Source organism: Protopterus annectens, chromosome 6.part0 (assembly GCF_019279795.1).
Source record: "Protopterus annectens isolate FY-2018-M chromosome 6.part0, PAN1.0, whole genome shotgun sequence".
In the NCBI taxonomy this organism is placed as follows: domain Eukaryota; kingdom Metazoa; phylum Chordata; order Ceratodontiformes; family Protopteridae; genus Protopterus; species Protopterus annectens.
In genome coordinates this window covers 390,155,096-390,175,888 of record NC_056737.1, presented here as the reverse complement: position 1 = coordinate 390,175,888, position 20,793 = coordinate 390,155,096, and the positions used below count along the sequence as shown (strand labels likewise).

The 20,793-nt window shown below is 43.3% G+C and overlaps 1 protein-coding gene across 7 annotated transcripts in view; it reads left to right on the top strand.

Annotated features, from left to right (window-relative positions):
- Positions 1-20,793, top strand: part of RALGAPA1 (Ral GTPase activating protein catalytic subunit alpha 1) — a 5,382,632-nt gene that overhangs the window by 1,527,996 nt on the left and 3,833,843 nt on the right. For all 7 annotated transcript variants that reach the window (XM_044074134.1, XM_044074135.1, XM_044074129.1 and 4 more), the window contains exon 9: positions 4,661-4,869. In XM_044074134.1, the coding sequence (XP_043930069.1) occupies positions 4,661-4,869 (209 nt within the window). The remainder of the gene's footprint in view (positions 1-4,660; positions 4,870-20,793) is intronic.

Here is a 20,793-nt window from a genome sequence, read left to right as displayed (position 1 = left end):
TCCGTTTTTCTTCTGATACCTCCCCGGAGTATCCCACTGAAGAGATCCGCTGGAAGAAGAGGTGTAAAAGTAAACACCTGGATTTCCCGCAGGAATCCATCACTACGGACACTGACTTCGAAGAAGGGGAAGGGTCCCCTAGTTGTCCACCTGATGATGTCTCCTTTGCAGACATTTTACAGCTCCTCCATCAGAAGGTGGATGGTTTCCCCAAAGCCCTAACCCAGAGGAGTCAGTGCTGTTGGAGGCCTTCGGCAGCATCTACATCCTGGGTATCCCCTGGGCAGATCTCCTTATTTAGTTTCCACCAGAGCATGGAAAGATCCTGGCACCATAAAAGCCATACCCCAGTGGGCTGGTAAGATGTTAAGTGCCCCCTAGAAAAATCACGCTAGATAAAAGGGATCCTGGTGGATGCCATGATTGTTGCGGCAGTCAACAAAAAGGAGCTAGCTCAGGAAAGCTCCACTACCCACCCCACTAGCAGATAGTCTAGGTATTTGGGCTGGTTTGGCAAGAGAGTTTACTCTTTGTCCATGTTTGCTTTATGAGTGCTGAACTACTTATCCCATTTTGTCAGGCTACAGAAGGACTTGATCAAAGAACTTTCTAGTTTGGTCCTTCATTCCACATCTGAAGAGGAACACAATACCTTTTCATCCAGGATGGCCACTCTTCAATCGATATTAAATTTATCCATGAGGCTGCTTGCCCGCATGGCAGAAGGCACCTCTAAGGCTGCCAGTTCTGGCATTGCCATTAGGCGACATGCCTAGATGTGGCTGTGTGACAGATGTGCAGAACCTTTCAAGGTGTCATTTGTCAACACATCCTTTGATGGTTCATCTCTGTTTGGCCCCACAGTTCGTGACACACACTCCCGAAGCAAGAAGGATGGAAAGACCTTGTCTGGTATCAGAATCCACTTTTCTACTCCACAAAGATTCTTCTCCAGGAATCAGCATGGACGAAAAAATCTGTGGTTTAAGAAATCTCAAGGTTCTTTTCAGGAATCTCTGGGAGACTTTTCCTCAAGAGGCAGGGAGGGAAACATTTACAAAGGTAAACACCACACCAGAGGTAGAAGGAGTTCGCAGAATCAAGGGTCTCAGGATTCTTTCTCAGACAGAGCCTTGCAGCTGTCCTGAAGGGTTGCCCAACTGTCCTTCCTGGAGGCAGTTGGGGGGTGGCTTATCCTTGCACCCAGAAACCTTGATAGCCATCACAAACGATCAGTCGGTGCAAAGGATCGCATCCAGAGGATACTCCATTCCCCTTTTAAATCTTCCCAAACCAAAGACTTACCTCCCAGATGTGCCAACCAGTTAGAGGGAGGCAGCAGTGATTGAAATTATAAAGCTACTCCAAAAGATTCATCCAGAAGGTCCCTCCAGAACAAGTCAGATCGTGTGTCTACTCAAGGTTCCTTTTAGTGTCAAAGAAGACCAGGGACTTGAGGCCAGTTTTGGATCAAACATCTCTGAACAAATCAGTGAAGAACTCGAAATTCAGGATGGTCACGATCCAATCCATCCTACCTCTTCTGAAGATGGACGATCGGATGTGCACTGTAGACGTGAAGGATGCATACCACTACATCAAAATGGAGAGATGCTCTAGACAGTGTCTTCGTTTCAGGCCAGGAGCCAGACATTTCCAATTCCGAATGCTCCAGTTTGGTTTCACCACAACCCCAGGGTGTTTACCAAATGCATGGCAGTAATGGCAGCTCATCTCATACTGCAGGGATTCCAAGTGTTTCCTTTTCTCGACGACTGGCTCCTAACTGCTTCATCCGGGCATCTACTCATTCAAGCCAGGGATTATCTTTTACAACTGGCTGCCACTCAGAGCATAGCTGTCAACCCAGACAAATTACAGCTCCATCCTGTTCAGCTGATAGACTTTGTTTGCAACTTGTTTGGACACAACCAAAACTGTTTTTTCTACCTCCAGACAGAGTGTCGACTCTGATGCTTCCTAGCAATTCCATCCCCTCCAGCAAAATTAGTACTAAGGGTGTTAGGTTCTGTGGCTGCCACAATAATGCTACTACCTACAGCACACTTACATATGCAAATGCTACAGTGGACATTATCAGTTCAATGGCTATTGCATCAACATTCTTTGACTTAACCATTAAAACGGTCATGTGTATGCAAAATTCTCTTCTCTGGTGGCTTCATTCCTCGGAAGTCAACTAAGGTCGTCCCTTTGTTCTTCCTCCACTGAATGCCATGCTGACCACGGATGCCTCCCAGTTGGAGTGGGGGGGACAATTTCTAGGAAGGGTGATCCAAGGCACGTGGACGTCTCAGGAGACCAATTTCCATATCAGCTTCTTGGAGATGAGATTGCAAGTATTACACAGCTTTCTTCCTCTAGGGACCATTGCAGTTCAGACAGACAATATGTCTGTAGTATGGCACATCAACAAGCAAGGGAGAACCAGATCCTTACCCACTGTGTCGAGAAGCAATAAGTGTGTGGCAGTTGGCAATCTCTACCAAGTCGCTTTCTAGATGCAACCCACATTTCGCGAGAGTCCAACATTCTAGCGTAAAGGCTCAGCAGAACTGTGCTGATGCCTCATGAGTGCTCTCTGGACCAGTCAGTGGGAAACATGATTTTCCTTAAGTGGGGTCAACCTTGCTACAATCTCTTTTGCCTCTCCCCTCAACAACAAATGTAGCAAGGTCTTTGCCTTGATCCATCCTCAAGGACAAGCCCGCAAGAGATGCTCTAGTCCATGCTTGGCCTCCCGGTCTATTTTATGCATTCCCTCCTTACCTCTGATGCCCAAATTCCTTCAGAAAGTTCATCAGGTAAAGAGCAAGGTAATCCTCATTGATCCTTTCTGGCCTGCCAGATTTGGTTCACCTTCCTCTGGTCTCATCTGCTTTATCGTCCGTGGACTCTGGAACCACTTACAGACCTGTTGTCCCTTCCTTCGGGGCAGACTCAACCGAATCTTCAAGGTTTAAAATTGATTGCATGGCTTCTCCACTTCCAGTGATGGCTAGACATTCCAGTCTTTCATCCTTGGTCTGAAAGATTTTGATATCAGCTTACAAAGCATCTAGTAGAAAGATGTACAAGAGTAAATGGAAAAGATTCTCTATTTGGGCTCAGCAGAGGTTGATAGAGTCCTTTATGGCTTCTATTCCTGTGATTTTAGATTCCCTGTCTTTCCTCTTCCAGAACGGAGCCAGCTATTCCATGATGCAGGTTCAGTTGGAAGCCATTTCGCATTTCCATATTGGGAGAAACTCTTCTTCTCCAGCTTCTTCTAAACTATGCAAGGTTTTTCTCAGAGGCACCTTTTTACCCCCCCCCCCCCCTCGTCAAGAATCCAACTCCCCTTTGGGATCTTACTTTGGTCTAACAAGCTTTGGTTCTTCCTCCTGTTGAACCAGCAGCTAAGGTAGATCTAACATTTCTCTCCTGGCAAACAGCCTTCTTAGTTGCTATTACGTCAACAGAAAGAGTTTCCGAGCTCCAAGACCTCTTTGCTAAATCTCCTTACTTGATTTTCCATAAGGATAGACTATCCTTATGAACCAATCCATCCTTTTTACCTAAAGTGGCCACAGAAAGCAGTATCAGTCAAGTCCATTAATCTTCCGGTTTTCTTCCCCAGTTTCCAGAACAAGGGAGAATACACTCAATATCTTCTTGATGTTCATAGGCAATTATGTTACAGGACAAAATCCTTCAAGAAATCTTACCAGCTGTTTATATCCTTTTCAGAGGTTAGGAAAAGTACAGCAGTTATTAAACCCACTCTAGCCAGGTGGTTACGAGATTGCATCTCTTGTTTGTTCATCAAAAGGTACATCTTTGTTGGGGCATGTCAAAACTCATTCTACAGCGAATTCTCAAGCCTTTTCCTCGAGAAATGACAGTTGATGATATTGGTGCAGCTGCTTCTTGGTCAAGGTTCAAGGTTTCATACTTTTATTTTTCATTACAAACTAGACATCATTTCTAGGAAAAGAGCTGCTTTTGGCTTTATGGTGCTTTGGAACATTCTTCCATGAGGGCCATCCTAGGGTTGTATAGGCTGGGGACTCTGTCCCACCGGTCGAGAAACGAGTGAAAGTGACAACATTAGATAAAGAAGTTATTTTCTTACCATAACATTCAAGCTGTGTTGTACATTTTCATTCATCATCAACCTCCCCTCCCTCCTGGCTTTTTCTATATAGATCTGACAGAGTTGATCTCTCTTAGGAAATGTAGTTCCTGTGTTGAACCCCTGAACCTTTCACTTTTTCTGTGACTATGTAGGTTCCTTAGCTGTGTATTTTTAGCAAACACGATTTGAGGTATTTTGGAGTAATTAGGCATTATGGGATGGAGAGGAGGAGCTCGAGCTTCGAATCTTAAGCTTGGAAAGCAGCCGAGTCGGATTTGAAACTCAGGTCAAGGATGAATGAAAATGGACAACACAGATGGAATGATACGGTAAGAACATAACTTTTTTTTATAGTAATGTTTTAGCTGTCCAAGTGTTGTCATTTAAATATTTGTTAATAGACTTGTCACTAAAAAGCAGCAAGCAGGTACAAAAATGTCTGACCCTTGTAACGAGTGTTTAGACCCAAGTAGAAAACTTTTTTCTCTCTCTAATGCTACTCTTTCATATCTCTTTTTCCAGAGGTCCCCCAGATAAGGCGAAAGCCACACTATGTTGTGTTAAAGCGAGATCCAGAAACCAGTGAAGCAGTTTATTGCACTAAGGAGCCTTTCTTAAAAGCTCGCGTTATTTTTATACGATGGTTAGTGTCATTTTGGCTGGAACCAAAGCCTAGCATAGCACCTCAGATTCCTGGTGTAGAAGGAGAAAATGTACCAAAGAATATTCAGGTACTTTTGTAATCGTATTTTGGTGTTTATCTGTCTATCAGTGTTTATAACCTTTTTCTAAAACTGATAATTTTGCTCTATTTGAGGATGTTCAGATGTAATCAAAATAGTAAAGCAAGTCAGCATTGCAGAGACTGCAGAAAAAATGCTTCTTGCACCGGCTGGAAACTGTTGCAAGCATTAAAATAATTTGAGATTTTTAAAGCTGATTGTAGCTTCTTGCTGTATGTGTCCCACAGATGTAGTAGGGGCATAGCATCCGTCTCACTGATCGTTGTAGCATGACTGTCAGAGTGGGTGGCAGAATGTCAGTTGTGTGATGTAAGATTGAAAAGTAGGAGGTCAACACTCCTGTTATGGGAAGGGAAATGGAATATGGTGCCACCAAGTTGCCTTTTATTGCTGCTTAATTCGGAGGTCAACTGTAAACCATGGTGGGATAGTTCTGATAAGTTGTTATCCAGGAGAGTTGATAAGGTGTGTATGCTTGAAGCCATACCTGCCATCATTGTATACCTGCATTAACATTAGCGATGAGCAAGCAGGCAGTAAAATGGGAAAAACATTCCACTGAGAAAATTGTACTTAATGACTCACTTTTGCTTCATAACCTTTCATCTAGTGAATCCCCACTACCTGTGGGCAGTGGTGAGTTGGAGTTGGGACAGTGGTAAGAGCAGTGTTGGATGCATGGTAATGTAAATTAGTGAAGCCAGAGAGTAAATGCCACTGGCAAATGTGAACCTTGAGAATGAAAAATGTTTAATTGCATACACTGCATTGGCCTCCTGGCTTAGGGGCAGTTTTTTTTCTGTCTGCTAGAATTTGGAGGCAGCTACAGTTTGCTGGAAGATCAGGCAAGTTTGGTAAGATTGTTATCTCTTGCTCAGCTTGCTTATTCAGGCAGGGGCGATTATGGCAGACTGGCAGAAAGCTTATTTCAGTTTGGAGAGCATGTAATGGCTCAAGACATTTAGCACATTGTTACATTGTTGATACTTGAGAGTGTGCACTTCCTAGTGATGGAATTTCATTCCCAAAGAATAGAGAGAAAATGGATTATGAATCAAAGGTTAGAACACTAGAGATGCTTTGTCATCCCCACTTTGATCATTCTTCCCTAATGGGTGGTCAGTCGCAGTGTCTTAATGGGGTTATGAAGGCCAGGACTCTACTACCTGCTCTCCTCTTCTGATGTTCTCCAAGGCTTGCTGGAGGGTGCTGATTGATGACATAATATGGCTGTGAGTAGATAGTCGTCTTTTGGTGTTTTTTATAGTGGGTCACAGAAGCCAAAAACATTAAGGGTTAAAAATTAAAGTTTAGTTTGTTGACATAATTTCTTTGCTGTCCTAACAACAAGCTTAGTTTTCCTTGCAAGTCTTTTAGTTCTGTAAGTAGCCCAGTGTATGCTAGACACGTTTGCCTGTCCTTTGCAGACTAGATCCAGAATTTACTTGGCTTTACAGGGATTTTAGCAGGTCATTGTCAGGCATGGCATCCTCCTCTGATTGTCCTTCGCAGCAGTGTTACAAAGGATAAAAATTGTCTTGTTTTTGGACTTTGAAGATGTATTTCTCTCTTTTGGCCTCTGTAACCAGAGTTAGGTCTTGAACATACACCTAGTTTTCTCTCCTTTGCTTGTTTGAGGTATTTTTCCAAGATTCCACCCATATTCTTGCAAGTTTTTCCTTCTATAATGATGAGCCTTCTTTTTAAAGCCCCACCTTTTTTGGACCCAGTGGAGGAGAAATGTGAGATTTTCTTTTATCTGCAATTTACAGGCTTTTGCCATGTTTCATTGAGGCTGTGACATGACTGGGGAAAACGGTACTCAAATTCTCTCTTATTAGAACTTCTGTTTTGTCATGTAACTTGTTTCCCCACCTTATTCTGATAGATGTTCTTTATGAAACAGATCGATGCCCTTCCGTATCACTGTTGCAAGTATTCTTTACATAAGGGATTTCCTGCCAAAGGTAACCCAGAGTCCAGCCACTTTACCAAAGCTTTTGGAATTTGTAGACGTAGTATGTCACGCATATGCTCCCTGTGAAAGGTGTAGGGCAGAAAGGTGACATATGAACATATATGCCTCGAAACTTCTTTGCTGCCAGTTCAAACGCAATTGTTCAACATCAGTCTTGAGTACTCATTCTTCTGTGCTGGTTGCCGAGCTGTGTTTCAGATAAGTGCCCCATTTGGGTTTCTTATCTCATTTTAGTTTTATTTTGGTGTGTTTACAGAAAGGGAAAATGTGAGTGTGTGAGGCAAATTTCCCTATAAAGACCGCCAAGGAACAGTATCTTTTCTGTTTGGGTGCTTCTCATGACCATATGCAGCATTCTGTCTGTCAGGTGGTTGTTCCGAAGACCATATGTAGCCGTCTCTCCTCCTTGTCGATTTACCTAGAGAGCCAGTGTCTAATTTTGTTGGAGCAAGGTGCTATGGCGGAGACTTCCTGTCCTGTAGGTCAGCTGCCTGCCAAGAAAAAGGTAAAAAAACTCTGGACTGATTCAGCTGCTGTTCCGCCTCCGCTTAATGTCTCTCTTGAGGGTGGTGGAAGCCCAGAGGTTCATCCAGTTGTTTTGGATTCCTCTGCCACAACCCTGTAAGAGGCCAGTATGGGTCTGTCTTTTTGTATGTCCTCGGAGGCTTTACAAACGTCTGCTATGGATGTTGTTGGGGAACCTTGGATGATTATTTCTGAGGGACTGCAGGGGGTACCACAAATTCTGGTTAGGGAGGAGATTCCTCCTATGTTGATTGTGGGTTTTTTTTGCAGGCAGACATCCCTCTAAAGAAAAAAAAAACAGAAAACCAAATATATTCCCCTTGCTGTTAAAGATTCCCAATGTGAATGGCAGGATTTTACGCAGGGGTTGTTCAGTGCCTTAATGGCTTTAAAGCTTCCTGAGGGTGTGTCTGTGCCTGCTTTTTCCTGGTCTTATACTCCTCTTAAGAGGCTCTGGATTCTGGGCAAGAGTCTGTGGCGTATTCTTTTCAAATCCCTTCTCCTGTGGATTATGAGTCCGAGGAAAAGGATTCTATTAATCTCCCTTAGAAGAACTCTCTTTTGGAGACATTATTTCTCACATGATGTACTATTTCAAATGGGACTGTTCTATGGTTTCTGATGTTCTGAACTCCTCCAGATGGAGTCTGCCAAACCTTCTGCTGTGCCTCCAATCTTTCTGCCCTTTTAGATACCTTTTCTGCAGCCTCTGTTGCCCCTGATTCTCATCCTTCAGCCCCCAAGAAAGCTGACAGATTTTACAAGGTGCCTGATTGTAAATTTTTGTGCAAATGTCCTTCTGATTTGTCTGTAGTCTGTCTCTTCTGACAAACCTTCTAAACTTTTGCCATCTACTAAACAACTTCCTTCTGATAAAGATAGTAGAGCCATGGAACGTCTATGCAAAAAGGTCTATACTGCTGTCACCCTAGCTTTTAGGGCTATTCATTACCAAACTCATATTATCAGGTATGTTTTAGCCTTTCTCTTCTCAAGCACTTTCTGACCTCCCTGATTTTGAAGGGAAGGTCTTGACCCTTTATTGTGTTCTATTTCTGAAGTGGCACGTCACTCTATTAAATGTAGTTATGATGCAGCTGATGCTTCCTCTACGGATGCTGTGTTTAGTTCTGTTTTGAGACGTTACTGTTGGATTTGACATTAAAGCTAAATTGTTGGATGCCCCTCTTGATAACTTTTTGACTCTGCTTTTGCTGAGCTTTTTAAGTCCCTCCAGGACAAAGGTAAGGCTTTGCAAGAATTAAAACATATTTTTGCTTCTCATATCCCTACATTTCAGAGGAATTATACTTCCAGATCTGCCTTTGTTCACAAACAGTCTTGCCTTCCACCCAAAGGTTAAAAGGGATCTAGGTGTGTACTGCTTGCCAAGTCTATTCAGACTCCTTCTCAGAAGCCTCTTTTTCAGGATAAACCTGGTTTTGTCTGACAGTCTGCTTCCTCTTTCTGTAGGCCAGGTTCCATTGTCCCTTCATCTTCCCCTGTCCCCTTCCCAGTTGGTTAAGGGTTACTCAAGATTCTTGGGTTTTGTCCATCATCCACCAAGGATATTTCATGGTATGGAAATCCCTTCCCCCTTTTCTGAGCATCCCTTAACCTAATCAGGAACATCTTCCTTTCTTTCAAGAATTACTTCAAGCCCTTCTGGCTCAGGGCAGCATTCAAGTCATGCCCCTTGCCCAGGAAGGGAAAGGTTATTTATTCCAGGATGTTCCTGATTTCCAGGAAGGAAGTCGCCTGGAAACCCATTCTGGACCTTTCTGATCTCAACACCCTTCTAAATGTCCCTTCTTTTCAGATGTTGTCCCTTCAGACCTTATTCTCTCTTCTTCATCCTCCAGGCTTTCTTGGTATCCCTGGACCTAAAGAATGCCTACCTTCACATCTCCATCCATCCACTTTTTAGAAAGATTTTTACGTTTCTCTATTTCTTCCATTTTCAGTTCTCTGCTTTTTGGTTTGGCCTCTCTACTGCCCCAAGGGTATTTACCTAGTGCCTTGCTCCTGTCATTGCCTTCTGGAGGATGAGAGGGGATCAGATCTTTCCGTTTGTAGATAACTTGCTCATTTATGTTTCATCCCCTGAGGTCCTGCTTCTGTACCTACAGTTTACTGTTTGTCTGTTACAAAGCCTGGGAGTTATCATAACATTTCAGAAATTAGTCCTGGTTCCTTCTTGGGGTCATGTTTTTCCTCAGTTGTAGGATCCAGACCATTCCCATGCTGGCATCCCTGCCTCCACCCAGGGCCTTCTCTCTGATCACCTTCTTTTAATCTCTTCTTCCTCTGGTTTCAGTCACAGCCAGGGTTTTTCTCATCATGGCCTCCACCATTCCTATACTGCCTCTAGCTAGGCTCCACTTGAGAAAACTCCAGTAGTTCCTCAAGTCAGTCTGGTTCCAACACCGTCATCCACTGGATTTCTTAGTTCCCTTTCTTCTGTGTCTCAAACTCGAGCTTCAGTGGTGGATTCATCAGCTTTCTCTCTACCCAGGGCTTCTTTCCAACCTCCATTCAAATCTCAGGAACTCTTTTCGAATGCTTCAGACAGGGGGTGAGGGGCCTCCTTCAATTCCCTCAAGGTCCAGTGCCTTTGGCTTTCCTTATCAGGGGTCAGATCACATCACCATCAAGGAGATGAGAGCTCTCCTTTTAGCTGTTAAGGCTTTTCATTGTCTCTTTCTTCCAGGGTGTCTCAAAGTTTTCGTGGACAGTACCACAGTGATGTGGCATATAAGCAGGGGGGGGGGGCATGGTCCTACATTCTTTGCAGACACACTCTTCAGGTTTGGGGTCTAGCTGTCCAGTATCAAGTGACTGTTTACATTCCTTCAAAGCAAAATTTAGGGGTAGTCTCTTTGAACAGGTCCAGTACACAGGCTCATGAATGAATGATTCACAGAAATATGTTTCTGGACATTGTCCATCGGTCGAGTATTCCACAAGTAGATCTTTTTGACTCCACTCTGAGCAGACAACTTCCTCTTTTCTGTATCAGAGTCCCAAGCCCTGTGGCGTGGAAGTTGGGTTCCCTATCTTTTCCTTCACTTAGCCAGGGGTTTATCATCACAAGTTACCTCACCGGGTGGACCTTCTCACACAACACAAGGAGTCTCTTATCCATCCTTACTTGTCCATTCTTCAACTGAGTCTGTGGGTGATAGGGTTATGATCCCTTTTAGGCACCTCTTTTCCTGAGGATGTGCTTAGCGTTCTGCAGGAGGCCAGGAAACCCTCTACCAGGAAACCATATTTGTCCAAATGTTAAGAGATTTTCTGTCTGGTGCCTGTCTTGTAACCAGGATCCCTTTTCAGTGGTTACCCTCGGATTCTCTCTTATTTGTGTGAGTTGCTCCTTGCTAAGTTGCCACGTTCTTCATTTAAAGCTCATCTATCAGCTGTTCTGCTTGTCTGCATTTGATTCCTCCTCTAGCTTGTAGATTTGAGATGAAACAATTTCTTAAAGGCATACTTTAGCTCAGACGTCCCAGGAAGCCTATTCCACTTACCTGGGACCTCACGTTTTTTTTCTTGAAAAATTGACTCTGGCTCCTTTTGAGTCTGCAGTTTCAGCTTCAGCTTCCTTGCAACATTGTACATGGAAGACTGCTTTTCTTTTGGCCTTTATTTCAGATGAGAAAGTATCTGAACTTCAAGGTCTTATGGCTGTTCCTCCTTTCTTAGTTTTTGATAGGGACAGGGTGTCTGTCTGTACTAATCCTTGTTTTATGCCCAGGGAGGTCAGTGAATTTTATCTTAATCAGTCTATTAATTTGTCCTCCTCTTTTTCTTTCTCTGCAGTCTGGTAGTGAGAATGTTCTTCACTCCTTGGATTTACATAGCTTGGATATTATTTGGATAAGACTAAGGCCATTTGCAAATCTGAGCAAATTTTTGATCCAATGTTGTCCGTTTCATTCTTCCTCAACGTATGGTTTTGGATCCGATCCTCTGATCCAGCTCGGCTGCATATACCCGACTTCAGATCCAGCTGTCGAGCTCTTCCTTCTACCAATAATGCCCTACTCCATCAACATTGCCTCAGATCTAATTTGCCACCATCGCAAACAGAGGCAGGTTCCACTCTTGAGTGGTGTATAGAGCTTATATTGTGAGTTTATTCAAGTTTTTCTTTTATAAAAATGTTCCTTTTTTTGACATTCCTCCCTCTAATTATTCTCTGGTTGTTAGGAGAAGTTTAATTTCTTTTTTCCTCATACTATTTTATAGTATTTCTTTATTGTCATTGCTCTTATTTCCTTCTTGCCCTTCTTTTTCTAGTGTATTTCTGTATATTACCATTGCTGGTAATTTTGCTTTCCCCATCTGTTTTTGTAAAAAAAAAAAAAAAAAAAAAAAAGTTGCTGTTTCTTTTTCTTTTTTTTTTTCCTTTTGCTACTGACATTTTGTCCTCTTTTTCTGAAATTGTCAGACAAACCAGCAGGTTTTAAAAAATGCACTTCTTGTGGGCATAAGATCCCAAACTCAGATGCCAACAAGGAGTGCATTTATTGCCTTGGAGCTAGGCACTTGGACACGCCTTGTACTGTCTGTTCTACTTTTAATCCTAGAGCCTTGGCAGATGGAAGGAACAAAGTAATTTTAAGGGATCTTCTTCCCTCTATTTCTTCATCAGGGGCTCATACCCCTTCAAAAGCTAGTAAGTCTGCTCCTTTGGAGCACTGTAAATGCTCTCCATCAAAGTCCCTAAGTCTTCAGAGCCGCCATCTCAAACCAGGAAGATCTCTGATCTGATGATGTCGGATCTGAAGACCCAACATTTGTATCTTAAGCCTTCAGATCCTAAGGCTTTAGCTCTCACTGTCATAACAATAGGTCTAACAGCCCCTTCCTTGGATCCTAAGGCATTGAATCTGAGGCCGGGTAATTCTTTTAGGAGTGCAACTCCAGAATATATCTTGAAGCCAATTTCGCCCACCTTGCCTGCTCAACTTCCTCAAACTCCAAAAAAGCATCAACAAACAAGGAAGGAACTCTATCTTATCCCCTTTGAGAGAGGCCATGAGGGTTTGGGAATGGCTGATCTCATCAGACAACTTTCTAATTGCGATGCACATTCTGTGAAAGACCAACATGCTTGCAGACAAACTAAGCATATCCATTCTGATGCTTCAGTTGGTTGGCAGCAAAGACTGTCTTCCAGTGTTGGGGCTGACCTTGCTGCAGCCTATTTGTCACCTCCCTCAGTAACAAGTGCAGCAAGTACTTTGCTCTTATCCTCTCTCAGGGGGAGTCACTAAGAGACACTCTTATGAACACTTGGCCTTCAGAACTTCTTTATGCTGACCTCTTATACCCTTAATTCCCAAATTTCTACAGAAAGCAAGTCGGCTGAAAAGCTCAGTAATCCTCATTGCCCCCTTCTTGCCTCGGAAAGTATGGATGTTTGTGTTTCACTGTTTCAGTCATTACATTTGGGTAATCTGCTGGCAGGTTGCCCTTAGTCGGCCTGATTAACAAATTCTTGGGTCCTGCGTCAGTTGCTGTCTCTTCTTCCATGACGTCAGGTCATCAGGGGTATAAAACATGCAGCCGACGCCATTACATCAGTCTTTCTTGCCGTGCGGTGCCCGAAGCAGAAGCAGATCGCAAGTGCCAGTCGGCAGACTCCTGAAATTTTCGTTTTCGAGTTTCAGAATCGAAGTCTTCAACTAAAAGCTAAGTACCCCATTGGGGAAACTTTTTCTTGCTCCTTACCGATGTCAGTAAAAGTTAATTGTATTACTTGTGGGAAGCAAATACCGCATAAGGACTTTCATTTGTACTGTATTCCTTGCCTAGACCCTGACCACGACGTACCTTGCTGTCGGTTTTGTGCTTTATTTAATCAACGCACTATCCGTCGTCGGTACATTTTTGCTTCAAAATATTTTGGTTCTTGGTTTAATTATCCAGACATGATGTCAGTTAGCTGTCTGACTACTGGAATACCGAAAAAACGTAAAGAAAAAGACAGAGACAGGCCGTTGAGGTCCAAAACTGCCGACGATGCTTCTCCTAAGCCAGTCGCCAGTACTCAGTGAGGCGCTTTCGCAGCCCCTGATACCTGCTACTTCTGATTGGCAGGCCTCTACTGAGACCCATTCAGAGTCCGGTATGCCGTTAGATACTTCACATATGGAACCCGCGGATGTCTCTACCTTGGATGGGTCCGGAGCTGCTGAGCAGGCACTGGCTTCTGAGGGTGTATTCAGGCCTACAGACTTGCATATTAAACAGACTCCAACTTCAGTGTTAAGGCCTAAATCTCGATCTATGTCTAAAAAAAGACACCCAGGCCACATGTTCAGGCCCCTATGCCTAAAAAAACAAATGATCAAAATGGCTGAAGATTTAATAACTCTAATCAGGGGTAGTCAGCCTCCCCCTCCAAGAGGCCTAGGATTGAATTTGACTATGAATCTTCTGAACAGGACTCTGTTTCTTCTGACTCTTCTAATGATCTGGATTTGTCCATACCTACTTATGAGGACTCTGATGCAGAAGATTCCATTCCCTCTGCCTCTCCACCTGAGGATTTCTCTTTTGGGGAAACTTTGCATACCTTAAGGAAGCATTTTCACTGGGAAAGTCAGGATTTCTCTGAATCCAAAAAAAGGCTTAGGGATTTCCTTCTTCCTCAACATAGGCCTTTGGCTATCCCTCTTGTATTAGATATTGTTGTTGTGTTTTTGGAATCCAGTATGGCCCCTGATTCCTTGCCTCCAGCCCCTAGCAAACCAAACCGATACTACAGGGTTCCTGACTCCCACAAATTCCTTTTCAAGAATCCTGTTGCGGACCCTGAAACTATTTCTCAGGGGCCCAAGGGCATTAAGGCTTCCACTGCTAAAAATCCTACCCCTTCTGATTGGGACTCCAGGGCGCTGGATAGATGGGGTAAAAAGGTTTATACTTCTGCAACCTTAGCAATCAGGGCTTTAAACTGTCAATTTCATATGGTAAAATATCAACAGCATATCATGGGACTTAAACAGAAAATGATGTTGATTTCTGATTGTGTGGAGAATAAAAATTTACGGGATTTATTGCATTCAGCTGAACAAGTTGGCAAACATACTTTGCAATGTGGTTTGATTCTTTAGAGGCCTCTTGTAGGGCTGCTGTTACTGGGTCCATGCTTAGAAGGCATGCTTGGCTTAAGGAGCAATCTTTGCCTGATCTTGTTAAAGCAAAACTTTTGGATGCTCCTTTACAGCAGGACCGCCTATTTGGCAATAAGGCTGAAGAAGTTCTAAAAAAGATGGAAGATAAAGCTAAATCTATGCAAACTGTGAAAGATTTCTTACAAGTGCAACCTCCTAGATTTAGTAGGCATTGGCCTACTAAGATCTGGTCCTTTCCAGCTCCTTCCAGAGCCACTACGACCAAACCCAGACATTCCAAAAGCACCAGGTTTCAGCCCCAAGGGACTTTCAGAACTAAGCAATGGGGTGCTTCAACTTCCAATTCTAGAAACAACAAGGCACCACCCTATGGTAAACAGTCTCAATGACTTCCCTTTGAAATTACCAAGCACTTACCTCTTAGCCGCCCTTTTGTGGGGAAAACTGGCTCTTCATTCAAGAAACTGGCAACTTATAACCCATGACAAATGGCTTGTAAACATAGTGTCCCAATGATACAGATTTCATTTCTACACGCTGCCAACTCCAAATGGGTGGCCAGACCTGCCCCCAAATCAGTGGGCAGAGGCTCAGCAACAAGTTATTTCCCTCCTAAACATGGGAGCTATTCAGAGCTATTCAGCTAGTACCAGAAGAGGAAAAGGGACAAGGTTTCTATTCCAGACTTTTCCTGGTACCCAGAAAAGACGAATCATGGCAACTAATTCTGGACCTGTCTACTCTAAACACCTTTCTGGACATTCCAAAATTCAAGATGCTGACTCTTCACCAGTTACTTCTTATGCTAGCCAAGGATGCCTGGTTGGCAGCTCTCAACTTAAAAGAGGCTTACCTGCATATCCCAATCAGGGAATCTTGCAGAAGATTCCTACGCTTCAAAGCAGGCTGCATGCATTATCAGTTCTGTGCACTGCCCTTTGGCTTGTCTGCTGTGCCCAGGGTATTCACAAAGCATCTGGCTCCAGTAATTGCATTTTGCAGGCAAAGAAATATTCAAATATATCCATACCTGGATGATTGTCTAATTCAGGCAGAAAACCAGGCCATTCTTCTAAATCATCTGACGTTTGTAAAAAGAGTTATAACCTGTCTAGGGTACACCATAAATGAAAAGAAATCTCAAATGGTACCCTTTCAAAAGATTACATTCCTGTGTGCAAGCTTGAATACAACTGCCCAGATGGCTTTCCTTACGCCAGAAAAGCAAATTCATTTGGTGACTTACTTCAAACAGGTGGCCACAAAAACCCTGCTATCTGCAAGGCAAATACTGCAAGCCTTGGGGTTCATGGCCTCCTGCATTCTTCTAATTCCATATGCAAGAATGCATATAAGGAAACTTCAGTGGTACTTAAAAAGTTTATGGAGTCATCATTGTCACAGCCTGGAAACAATGATTCCTATCATACCTTGCCTGTGCCTAGAGTTCCTATGGTGGGCAGAGGCCTGCCACCAAAACAAGGGACTGCCATTCACACCACCCCCTGCCACCCAAACCCTAACTACAGACGCATCAGACTATGCATGGGGGGGGGCTCATCTGGCAGGGAAGTGCATTCAGGGCAAATGGAGCCCAAATCAAATGCACCTTCATAGCAATCAAAAAGAAATGCTAGCTGTACAGAATGCACTGACAGCCTTCAAGGACTATCTTCAGCCAGGACAATTACTGATAAAGATGGACAACACCACGGTTATGTGGTACATAAGCAGGGGGGTACACATTCCTACCCCCTCTGCAGACTAGCCATGGCATTGTGGAACACGGCCTTGAGCTACCAAATACAACTACAAGCTCATTTCCTGCCAGGAAAGCAGAATGTTCTGGCAGACGCACTAAGCAGAAATCTCATGGACCCTCATGAATGGAAACTGGAACCATGGATTTTCAACATGTTGACATGCAAATGGGGGAGCCCAGACATAGATCTTTTTGCCTCACCCCAGAACTACCAGTTGGACAAATTTTTGCACATGGACTCATCACAAAAAAGCCTGGAAAGTGGATGCTGTGTCCTTCAGCTGGAAAAACCTATCACTCTATGCCTTTCCCCCTCTGCCTTTGCTCTCCAACATTCTACTAAAAGTCAAACAGGACAAACCAAAAATTATTTTGATTGCTCCAGACTGGCCTCACCAACACTGGTACCCTCTCCTGCGCAGTGTGTCACACATGTCTCCATGGCACCTGCCTCAGACACCTTCCTTACTGTCTCAGCAGGAGAACTAAATTCTGCACCCTCAGCTCCAAACATTGAATCTTGCAGCTTGGCTAATCACTTAAATTCCCCCTTAGCATCCCTCAGCAAACCTGTGATGGATGTCACTTTGGAGGCGAGAAGACCTAGTACTAGAAAATCTTATGCTGACAAATGGAAAAGATTCTGTGCCTGGAATCAATCTCAAGGGATGAGCACAGCAGTGCCCAGTTTACCTCAGATTTTGTAATACTTAACTGAGATGCTTCACAAGGGACTGTCTTTCTCTTCCATAAAAGTAAATGCCACAGCCATTTCAGCTCATTACAACACAGACCCTCCCCTCTTCTCTCATCCTCTTCTGAAGCAGTATCTCGGAGGGGTCAAAAACTTAAGACCACCAAGGGGAGCTCCAACTCCTGCTTGGGACCTTAACTTTGTATTGGAGAAACTCACTCTACCTCCTTTCGAGCCAACTGCAACTGCAGATTTAAAATTTCTTTCGTGGAAAACAGCCTTCCTTTTAGCAATCACTTCAGCTAGAAGGATTTCTGAATTACAGGCCCTTATTGCAGTGGAGCCTTTCATCATCTTTCATGCGGGCAGGGTGTCACTCAGGACCAATCCATCATTCATGCCCAAGGTGGTATCCAGTGTGGCTCTTAATCAGGCCATTCATTTGCCAACTTTCTTTCCCAATCCACTGAACGAGAGAGCAGATTCTGCATTCATTGGATGTACACAGACAACTTAGATTCTACTTGGACAGGACTAAATCTCAATGAAAATCTGAACTGCTGGTAGCATTTGCTGCAGGGGCAGAGGGGAAGGCTATTTCAAAGCAAACTATTTCTAAATGGATAAGCCTTTGTATTCATTTCTGTTATAAGCACCATGGAAAACCTATCCCCCAGGGGATCAGATCTCATTCCACCAGGGCTGCATCTACTTCAGCAGCCTTTCTCAGAGGTGTTCCTATCAGGGATATTCTAGAAGCTGCTACCTGGGGTTCATTGCATACTTTCACCAAGCATCATCACTTACCTATTTTCTCTAAATCCAAAGCTGGTTTTGCCACTGCTGTTTTGCAGGGCCTTATAGCTGTTCCTAATGCTGTATAGATCCATCCTCCCAACCTTAGCTTTGGGAATCTACCCAAATGTAATGACTGCAACAGTGAAACATGATGAACATAGTAAAGTTGTGTGCACTTACCATAAATGTAGATGTTCGAGTGTATTCACTGTTGCAGTCCTGGTTACCCTCCCTCCAACCCCCTGTTTTTCTTTTACTATACCTCTACTTTCTTTTACTATGCCTAAAATCCTTTTTGGTGTATTTGCTTTTGTTTGGAGGAATATTTTTGTTTCTCTAATTATATATATTTATATATTTGCTCCCCATTTGGGGGGCACCTGACATCTGGGGCAAGAAAAACTGATGTAATGGCGTCTGCTGCATGTTTTATACCCCTGACGACCTGATGTCATGGAAGAAGAGACAGCAACCGACGCAGGACCAAAGACTTTGTTAATCAGGCCAACTGAGGGCAACCTGCCAGCAGATTACCCAAATGTAATGACTGCGACAGTGAATACACTCGAACATCTACATTTATGTTAAGTGTACACAACTGTACTTTCTCCTTTTTGCAGTCTCATCTTCGTTGTCCTCCATGGATACTGGAGCCTACTCAGGATCTCTTTTCTCACCCATCAGGGATTCAGCACTCTAACATTTAGGCCCTCAAGCTAACCTCATGGTTTCTCCACTTTCCAGTAATAGACAGTCTAGTATTTCTTCCCCTGTACATGACGTTATTTTGGCTTCTCAAAAAGATTCTTCCAAAAAATTTTTACAAGAGCAAATGGAAGAGCTTCTTCATTTGGACGTCAGATAAGGAAATTGGCACTTTTACTGCTCCAGTTTCTGCTTTTCTTAATTTTTTGACAACCCTTTTTAAAGAATGAGCAAGTTTCTCTACAATTAAGTTTCATTTGGCAGCAATTTCTAATTTTCACACAGGGAACTAATCTTTTTCTTGGCTTCTTCTAGAGTGTGTAAAGCTTTTATGAAAGGCATTTTTCTTCTGAGGCCTCCAGTAAAGGACCAATCACCATTTTGGGATCTAACAGCTGTACTTGAGGGTTTAACACAGAAACCTTTTGAATCGTCAGACAAATGTGATCTAAAATTTCTGTCAAGGAAAACTCTTTTCTTGATGGCTATAACTTCAGCAAAAAGAATGTCTGAACTCCAGGCTCTTTCGTCTAGGGTTTTGTTACGGACTGACCCTTCCTTTTTACCTAAAGTGGCTTCTGAAAGTCAACTAAGACATTCACTTACCAGTTTTCTTACCAAATTTTTCCAATAAAGGGGAGTACATGCTACACCTCCTTGATGTGCACAGGCAACTATGCTTTTACCTTCACAGGGCAAACCAGTTTTGAAAATCAGACCAACGTTTTGTGTCCTCTCCAAATCACCTAGGTCATCCAGTTTCTACATTTACCCTAGCTAAATGGATTACAGATTGTATTTCATGGATTTACTCTCAGAAAGGTATGCAATTACCTAAACCTCCCAGAGCTGATTCAACCAGATCCGTGGATACTTCGTCTCTTTGGTCAAGAATGTCGATTGATACTGGTGATGCAGCTATATGGTCTAAGACTCGTACCTTTGTCTGTCATTACAAATTTGGATGTCATTTCCAGAAACAGAGCCGCCTTTGGCTCGGCTGTACTCCAGAATATCTTTCCATGAGGGCCACTCAAGATCAATGTAGTTGTGGACTCTGTCCCATACGTTGAAGAATGAAAAGGTTATCAGATTTAAAAGTTATGTACTCACCATAACTAGGCATCTGTATTTCCCATTTTCATTCTTCCTCAACTCTCCTCCCATCCATCCCCTATCCTTTTCCTTCTGAAACTACCTATTGGACATGTTTGGAACATACTGTTCCAGGTTTGAGCCCTATCTTTTCTATCTGTTTATACCTGCTTCTCTTTAACTGTTAGGAAATTGTGCAGCAAACTTGATCTGAGACAATGGGGATGGAGTAAGGTGTTATGGGTAGAGGGAGGAGCTCAAGAGCTAGGTCTGGAGTCTGGTAATATGTGGCCGAGTCGGATCAGAGGATCAGATCTGAGCCCATACGTTGAGAAAGAATGAAAATGGACAACACAAAGGCCTAGTTATGGTGAGTACATAACTTTTAATTTTCTTTCATCCCAAGTTTCTGGGTTTAGCTGTTTCTAAACAAACCATATACTCCTGGATCTCTAAGGCCATTTCCTTTTGTTATCCCTTTCATGGTAAATGTATTTCTACCTGTGTAAAACCTCATTCGACCAGAGCTGTTTCTTCCTTTGCTGCCCTTTTCAAAGGAGTGGACACCAATTCTATCCTTGAATCTGCTACTTGGATTTCTGTCCATACCTTCACTAAACATTACAAGTTGGATGTTGTTTCCAGAGCAAGAGGTGACTTTGCCAGAGCTGACCTGCATGGGTTTCTAGAGGGCTCTTCTGTGCCTTCCTCCTCCCATGTTTCTTCTTGCACTTTTATACTTTCCCCTTATGTAATGAATACTGCAACAATGATATGGAAGGATGTAGTACAGTTATGCAAAATCTTACAGTAACAGTAGATGTTCTTCTCTTCACTGTTGCAGTATTCACTCCCTCCCTCTTCCCCCTTCTGCTCTGCCCTAGTCCCTTCTGCCTTCCTGGCTAGGGATTGCTTTTTTTTCTCCTTTCAGATGGACATGATCCTCCTAGTCCCTAGAGGAAGTTGTTCCCCCTGGGGCTTTTCAGTTCTCAGGCATGCATTTTCATATGTCACCTTTATGCCCTATGTCTTGTGCGGGGAGCATACATGTGATGAATGTTGCCTGTAAATTCCAAAGGCTTTGGTATACTGGCTGGATGTTGGGCTACCCTTGGCAGGAGATCACTTATTTGAAGAATACTGCTACAGTGAAGAGAATGACATCTACTGTTTTGGTAAGATTTTACACAGTTGTACTTTCCGCACA